Below are 9,015 nucleotides of genomic sequence, written 5' to 3'. Positions count from 1 at the left end.
AATGGAACTCATTTTTTCAGACAAATCAGAAAATGTGACTTTCATTGGCTACATAAGCCGATAACGCATTATTTAGGCATTTTAAGTGTATTTACGGCGAACTGGTTATGCAAATCTATTAACACGTGAATCTTTTTAAACATCATGAAGACGAAAAGGAGGAGTATCGATAAGGCCATTTTTTGGGCCCAGACAGTTATCGGCTCAACTACTCTTAAAATGTTGTAATAAATGTCCCAAATACGAATCTGTGGTTTGTTGACCCAAAATGACCGGGTTTTGGGCTCCAGGGGTTCCCAAAGTTGTGAATAAATAAAGAATTTTAGGAACCACTGAGTATTATTTTCAAAAACTTTTTCAGCGTAATATATCTGTTTGAACCTGATAAACGTTATACGAAGTGATTTTTCCATTTTCGACCCTCGGGGGCAAAAATTGGGAGGTTTTGATTTTTTGAAAATTTTGGAACCACCATTTTGGACCTACTCCTTTGAGCCCCACTAAAAAGCGTTTTACAGTTAATTAGTATCTGAAAGACGTCCATCTTACCAAATTTTGAACTCAATAAAATTTTGCACTGGTACTCAAAAATGCAATTTTCCAAGTTTTCGTCATTTCGATATTTTGGGAGCCCCTGGAAAACTAGAAACCTGCGATTTGCGCCAAACGTAACGTTCTAAGGTATATATTCGATAATCTCGATGAAAAAGTTAAATTAGGCTCCCTGTATATTCGTAATTTTGAACCCCTTTTTTAGAGCCCCCCACTTTAGGCACCCCTAAAAAAGGCGTTTATGCACATTTTTTCAAATAAATTGAAGAATTTATTTTTGAAACACAGTAGCAAGTGCTCGATAGTTTTTCATATGATTTTTCCTGTAACATTCAAATTTGAGCTATTTTGGGTCAAATTCTGAGATTTAACTCTTCGAAAAAACGTGAAAATAACGTTTTCACGATTTCAACGAAGTCAAAATGTCAGAATTTGACCCCAAATAGCTCAATTTTGAAAGTTACAGGAAAAATCAAATGAAAAATTATCGAGTACTTGCTAGTGTGTATCAAATGTAAATTCTTCAAATTATTTGAAAAAATATGCATAAACGCCTTTTGTTAGGGGTGCCTAAAGTGGGGCACTCTAAAATAAGGGTTCAAAATTACGAATATGCAGGGAGCTTAATTAAACTTTTTCATTTGGATAATTAAATATATACCTCAAAACGTTACGTTTGGCGCAAATCACAGGTTTCTAGTTTTCCAGGGGTTCCCAAAATATCAAAATTACAAAAAATATGAAAATTGAATTTTTGAGTACCAGCGCAAAATTTTATTGAGCTCAAAATTTGGTAAGATGGACGTCTTTCAGATACTAATTAACTGTAAAAAGCTTTTTAGAGGGGCTCCAAGGGGTAGGTCCAAAATTGTGGTTCTAAAATTTTCAAAAAATCAAAACCTCCCAATTTCTGCCCCCGAGGGTCAAAACTAGAAAAATCATCTCGCATGACGTTTATCAGGTTCAAACAGATATATTACGCTAAAAAAGTTTTTGAAAATAATACTCAGTGGTTCCTAAAATTATCTCTTTATTCGCAACTTTGGGAACCCCTGGAGCTCAAAAAGTGGTCATTTTGGGCCAACTAACCACGGATTCGTATTTGGTATATTTATTACAACATTTTAAGAGTGGTCGAGTCGATAACTGTGCGGGCCCAAAAAATGGCCTTATCGATACTCCTCCTTTAGCTAAGTTTTCACTAAAACCAACAAAAATAAAAAATACAAAAAAAAATTGAAAAATATTTCAGTTCAAGTTGTACTCGTATACCTACATATCATGAACACTCATCAAAAAAATACATAATTTCATATTACTAACCAATAATCACCACCTCCCATACTCGTTACAGCCGTTGCAGAGGTACTACTAGTGCTACTTCCTGATTGAGTGCCGCCGTTCGCGTCAACTAAAGCATCTGTAAAACCAAAAGATATTGAAGAAGATTTCGCTGGCCAGTTGATTACCATACTTATTTGCGTTATAATGAATGAATTTCATTAACTTAGTAAATTAGCAAGCAACTAATTTACAATAGGAAGGTATCACAGGATTAGCAACAAAAAAGAAGTCGAAATTAATTCATTTACCTTTAACAGCTACAATATGTAAAACTGAGAAGAAAAAAATAAAATATTAGGTAGTTACATTGATTTATTGAATTGAAAAAAAAACGTTGATGAGGATAGAAAATACTTTAAATTGATACGAGCGAAGCATTTTCTAATTTGCAAACGTTACTTTGATGTAAAAATTACTTACCAGCAACCAACATCATGAAAAAAATACTTTCGCGGAAAACATCGTGAAAAGTAAAAACGATTTAAACGATAATTTTATGATCAAATGAATAGGTATCAACTTTGAGCTAGCTCCTATGCGTTATAAAAACATGTAACTACCTAATGCGTTTTCTTCGCAATGAGATTGTGTCTTATATACATATGTATCTATATTATAGTCTATTCGCAAAATTTATTTGAAAAAAAAATCTCAAGACAGATGGTATTTCGAGTAAAATTATTCTATGAATCATTTGAAGAAAAAAAAAGAATCTCAAGACCAATCGTATTATTTTTACAATTGTTTTATGAATCATCTGTCAGTATTAATAGGTTACCTGCGCATTGCAAATTCGCAAAAAACGAAAAAATTCAAAGCCCTATACGAAATAATGTTTTAATATCTAGATGCATTACCTACATCTGAATCATTGGTTTCTCACAATCGTATTGTTTGCACATCTGCAGAAAAAAAAGACAGTGATATTCTACAATATATATGTACACAACTGTGAGAAATAAAGGTGTATGACGATTTTAGTTTTACGTATTTATTTGAAAAAAAAAGAATCTCAAGACAAATCGTATTTTTTACAATTGTTTTATGAATCATCCGTCAGTATTAATAGGTCACCTGCGTATTGCAAATTCGCAAAAAACGAAAAAATTTAAAGCCCTATACGAAAGACGTTTCAATATCAATACCTAGATGCATTAGGTAGGTAGGTACCTACATCTGAATCATTCGCTTCAACTCAGAACCACTGTTTGCACATCTGCAAAAGTGTAGCCTGTGATTCTATACATACATATAAGTACATACTACAACTGTAAGAAGGGCTGAAGGAAGGAGATTTTCAATATGTTTGCATACAATACGATACTTTGAAGAAGTCATGTGACTTGTTTCGTAGCATTGTGCGAATTTGAATATAGTCAGTAATTGAATTTTCAAATTCAAAAAATCGTTCTTAAAACAGTTTTTTTTAAAATTTTACATTTTCAAAAATTTGCCAAAAATCCAAAAATGAATTTTAGAATCTGAAATTGTGGTTGAGTACAGAGGATTCAAGATGTGCTCTTACATCTAACTTGGTTTCGTTCTAATCGAAGAGTACAGTTCAAAAAGTTCTCTTGTCAGTTGCAAATACATAAGGAATAAGGAACTGCGAGTAGATTTCAAATAATATATGTACTCGTAATAAATAATAATAATAATTTAAAAACACAATCGAGAAAATGGATGGTACCTACATCGATATTAGAGGGATAAATTTCATTGAAAAATAATTGCAGCCAGTGGTGCTGCAAATCCTGAGGCAGTTTTACATCCCCCTCCTACCATTTCCAACAACCACCCACCCTTCAAAACTATACCTACACTCTTGAATTTGTCAAAAATCAACAATTCATTTTGTATCTTCGTGCCTCGTGGGGTATTGAGACTTGAGATCAGAGATCGTATTTCTTAAAATTTTTAAATATCAGCGTTCAATTCGAATTTTGCACTGATTATGAAAAGTTGAACTTTCATCTTGGAGGTCCAATTCTGAGCCTCTAAAATTTTAATTTGCGTAACTATTTTAAATGTCATGTCATATCATAGCAAACCAGTTTAAATTTCCGTATATTTTCAGGTTTTCATCTTCAGACTAAAGATTTATTCTTTTTGAAAAAAATACATTCAAAAATTCGCCAAAGTTCAGAATAATTAATTTCAAAAGTTAAGAATTTGGTTCTTAGGTGAGAGTGACGTGCTTTTAAAGGAAATTATATATCTAAACTCGATCCGATCGGAGTTGACAAGTTGAGGTTATAAAAGCTTCCTTATTCTCTAGTAATAAACAGTATACATATATTATTCAAATGAATGCCAAAACAACACATTTGTGATATTCATTACGCCATTCCGCTGCAATTAGTTAGCACACCACCAAAACTTATCAGTGGCCTAGCCAGGATTTTCTCAAGAAAGAAGCAAAACCAGATTTTTAAGCATAAAAAATCGAAATTAGAGGTAATCTTCTGAAAACCTTTCGTAATGTGTGATTATTTTATAGCGAAAATTTTTCGAAAAAAATGGGTCCAAAAAACGAAAAAATCGTCAATTTTTGCATTATTTATTTTAAAATTTAAATTATCATTCGCTAGGAAGGTATAATGGGCCCCTTCACTCCTCCACGGCTGCGCCATTGAAAATTATGTTTATGTGTAAACAGCTGCAGTACGTACACGTAGGTATGAAAGAATAATAAATTCTTAACCCACCACTATTCCCAAAAACATTTTGTACGTACAGCGTACAGTAATGAAAAACGTTCTCACACTATGGTTCGAATTCAAAAAAAATGTTGATAAGATAATGTGCTTAATTGCAAATGACCGATTCAAGTGTCTTACTAATTGAAACCCTTTAGAGATTAAATTACTATAATTTCTGCTCCAAGGAAATCACAAAAAATTATTTTTCAAAAATATTAATTGTCACAACTCGTGTACCATATAGGTTCTCGTTGAAATGAATCACGTGGCTCGCTAACACCTACTTCTACCTTTCACTACAATACTCCTATAAATACTCGTAGAAGAATTTTCTGTCCATTATTATGTTTACGAAATATCAAACATTCATGAGAATACTACGAGTAGGATGTTTATAGGTAGTTTATATAGGTGCCATAATAAGAATTAATACATAGGTAATGAATTTCCTATTTAAAATATTACAAAAAATAAAAACAACTACGAAATGAGTACAAGGTAATAGGTTATATTTAAAAATAAAAAAAGAATCGTCGTAAAAAATCAACAATACAAAAACCATTAAAACATATAATTTCACAAAGAAAAAAAAAACTGATGAGACATTTTGAAGAAATAATTCACCAAGAGGTGATAGATATTATGTTATACTTCAAAACCAAATACTTTTCCGACGGCCACTACATTATTCGTATTTGAAATGGTGATTCGTCTAGGCAAATGAGGCAAATCAATCCATTTATCCGAAGACCGATCATATTTTCCACCGGGAAGCAAAGTTTGACCATTACCTACTGCGTATACAGCGTCATCGTGATGGAATAGAAGAGAACTTGCATAGCCACCATTCATTTGGTCCAAATCTGTCAGCCATTTAGAATCAACGAGGTCAAAAATCAAGAAATTATCTTTTGTCGTTCGAAACATTGTATCAGTACATGCACCGGTACCAAACACTGCTATTTTACGATCAAATACGCAAATTGAGGAATATCTGTAATCAGTCGGGTGTAAAGGTATTTTAGCCAATTCTTCAACAATAAAGGTGGGGTAAGTAATTGACAATACATAGTAGTCGTCTCGAGTAAAAATTTCGTTAGTCTCTGGGTTTGTATATAACCCCTTTTCTAGCTTCATGTCTTTCTTCGCGATTATATAAAACTTGTTGTCTGAAAAAATGCACGCGGAAACATTAATACAACGAATATCTTCATATTTAGTTTCTTTCAGTATATTTTGCCAAGTACTGGTTTCACAATTGTAAAGCCAAAAAGAGAGATCGAAGCTCATATCCACTAAGTATATTGACATCCCTATAGCTGTCAATTCAAACTCGGAAATCCTCATTTGTAATGGCGGTAAGAGTAGAGAAGTCTTAATGCCGTCTTCATCGTAATACGAGAAACAATTTGTTATGCGTGGGTGTTCAATATATTCAAAGCAATAGAGTTTCGTTCCAACTTTACAGACCTTTTTTTCACGCGAATTAGTCGGATAGAATCCTGACAAAACATATCTATCGAAATCATAATTTGTTCTCAAAATGCTCCATCCGCGTTTCCCCGTTGTCACGTTGATAACATCCACATGTAACTTCAAAGGTAGATTTGAATGATTACTATAATTAATATCCAATTGTGAGGTACATTCATTGTACTCATCATCAAAACATTTATTCTGACAGGCAACCAATAATTCAGACATCATCGTAGAGTTCACAAATTTGAATGCTCTCAATTTAACAATATCTAGAAGCGTTTGAATATCTTTACGACTGGCATTATTCTCTTTACTCCATCTCATTATCGACATAATTATGAATTCTTCCTCACTATCGTAGATACCACTTTTTTTAAAAACGCATTTCAATACATCAAACGGAATCTTTTTAAAAGAATCTGTCCTTCCATATTCGGCAATAGCTCCGCCTATTAACGAGATGCACTTCGCATATAACTCATCGTGGTCGATATTTCTGGCAAATACACAGGTTTCAATCAAGAAGTAATCGATTACGGGATTTTTCATGATGTAAGAAACGCACGCGTCTACTATAATTTCCAATTGCAATAAATGGCTTGTTTTCAAGATGAAATAAGCGTTACTAGGGCTAAAACGAATACTGGCTGAGTACATGGCGTTCAAGATCTCTTCGAACGCTTCAGTTTCAATTTCGTTCATAGTAATGGTATCGGAATTACTTTCCTTAAAACTTCCAGTGAACATTGTTTGAAAGTAAGGAGACATGGTAGCCAAAATCAACCGGTGACAGGGGAAGATGGTACCATTTACGTTGAAACGCACGTCGCAAAACAAATTTTTCATTCTTAGGTCATTCACATGCTTGAATTTTTTCTCCACCTTGTTTAGATACACAGTTTCAATGGTGCCTGGAATAATAAACATAAGTATTAGCACTTTGAATTTTTATTCTTGGAAAATCCGTCCAAACAAATTCTCATTCTATAGGTACGAAAAATCAAACTCACCAGTCATTTTTCACGAACAATTTTTTCTAGTCTTCACTCTTCAACTTCGTTTCCTCTATCAATAAAATACCATGTGCATGTCAGATCAAAAATTCAATTTTTCAATTCAATTCTTTATCACTTGTTATCAACCCCATGGACTCTACAAGTTGCTTGGTTGCATCTCAGTGCACTGTGCTATAGCACTGTGCAACTGCAACCCGAAGATGCACGAAAGTATCCGATCTGGACCTGTTTTTTTTTTTACCCTCGTTCGTAATAATTCATACACATTACACCTCGATCATTACACACTCTCAAAAATTTTACGACGTCGACAGATGATATTGAATGTAGAGCTAAATACATTAGGTATTTTCAAATTTTCAAAATTGGTTTTTGTGTTGAAACTGAAAAACATTCATCAGAATAAAGATCATCACATAGAACAACTGTGAATATAAATATGTCTGGAAGATAATCTGGCTATTTTCGAGACATAAAGCTACAATGGAACCTCAAACGTCTTGAGTCGAAATGTTCGCTTCTGATTTGAACGAGACCGCATAACCATGCAAAATTATTATGCATAGCTATAGATACCTCAAATTGATTCTTAGAATTTTAGCAAATTTTTGAAAAATCAATTAAAATTGAATATTTTTGTCGAAATATGCATTTAAAAATGTAGATATGCGAATGCATACGCAGTAAAAATTATGGAAGTTAGTCCGTAATATCAACTCCTTCATCGAACCAATTTTCACATTTTCTTACTCTGAGCCTCGACCAGCGTAATTTTCGATTTCTTCAAAATTTTATAATTAATTCCTACAGAAGACGTGAAAATGAAATCGCTTAGATATCCGCACCCTATTTAAGGAATTTATCTACATTTGAACAGATTTACAGGCGGACATCTCAACCTACTGCACTAACTATATTTTTGAATTTTGACCAGAAAATTTATGAGGAATTTTCTGGTTCTGGAGAAATTTTTAAAAATTGCACGAATGGCTGTATCTTGTCTCAAATCAACCCACCGAATTCGTATTTCGTAATTTCAACTTTCAAGCCATCCTGATGCCTCCAATGTGAATTATTTCGATTTCTCCATAATTTAAAAAGTTCTTCACAGACCAAGGAAATCAATTTAGGCTGCTAAAAATGGAGTTGACAGACTTCCTTGATTTTTACTAATTACGTAAGTACACATTTTTTTCAAAAAAAAAAAAAAAACATAATTTGTTGAAAATAATCAATTTTGAATTTTCAAAAATCGAAAAATCAGTTTGAGCAGCTGAAATTTTGGTTATGGAGGTTTCCGAACAGGCCATATTCTTTCTAAAAATCACGCTCATGTTCAAATCGCAAGCGAACACCTCGAGAGGTTTCCAATTGTTGCATAGTGCATACCTATACTTACTACACGTACTTCACATTCAAACATGAGTTTAAATGATAACATCAAAATTTTTAACATTTATACAGGCAAGCCAAAAAACGCATAAAAGAATTGGCGCACCTACTTAATTCGACGAAATTCATATCGAACTTCGAAGGAAACCTTTTAAAAAAATAATTCTAGATCCTCATCCTGGCAAAAGGCGAACTGAAAAATCTCAAAAATGATTTGCTCGTTCTTTCTAAAACGTCAGCGGTTTTTCATAAATGATCCATATATTTCATAAGGTTTCTCTAAAACGTTCCTGTACAATTTCGGTTCTAAAGATTATTAGTCTATTCGCGATTATGAAGATAAATTTCAACGCTGATTGATTATCTTACAAGATAATTCAACTGTAATTCGAATACAAGTAAGTAGGTATTAATCATGTGCTTAATAGCAAATTATCGATTCAAGTGTCTTACTGAAACCCTTTAGAGATTAAATAACTATAATTTCAGCTCCGAAGATATCGTGAAAAATTATTTCTCAATTTTAACAA

The 9,015-nt window shown here is 32.9% G+C and overlaps 1 protein-coding gene across 1 annotated transcript; it reads right to left on the bottom strand.

The window, feature by feature from the left end:
- Positions 1-5,090: 5,090 nt before the first annotated feature.
- LOC135831337 (kelch repeat and BTB domain-containing protein 2-like) lies at positions 5,091-7,321 on the bottom strand. Its single transcript, XM_065343741.1, has 2 exons — positions 7,088-7,321; positions 5,091-6,988 (listed from the first exon to the last, which is right to left on the bottom strand). Exons 1-2 carry the CDS (start codon positions 7,092-7,094, stop codon positions 5,244-5,246), a joined length of 1,752 nt encoding a protein of 583 aa, XP_065199813.1. The 5' UTR covers positions 7,095-7,321; the 3' UTR covers positions 5,091-5,243.
- Between the last annotated feature and the right edge of the window lie 1,694 nt (positions 7,322-9,015).

The sequence above is a fragment of the Planococcus citri genome, chromosome 1 (assembly GCF_950023065.1).
Source record: "Planococcus citri chromosome 1, ihPlaCitr1.1, whole genome shotgun sequence".
Lineage (NCBI taxonomy): Eukaryota > Metazoa > Arthropoda > Insecta > Hemiptera > Pseudococcidae > Planococcus > Planococcus citri.
The sequence above is the reverse complement of the archived record's forward strand: the minus strand, read 5'-3'. Positions and strand labels throughout refer to the sequence as shown.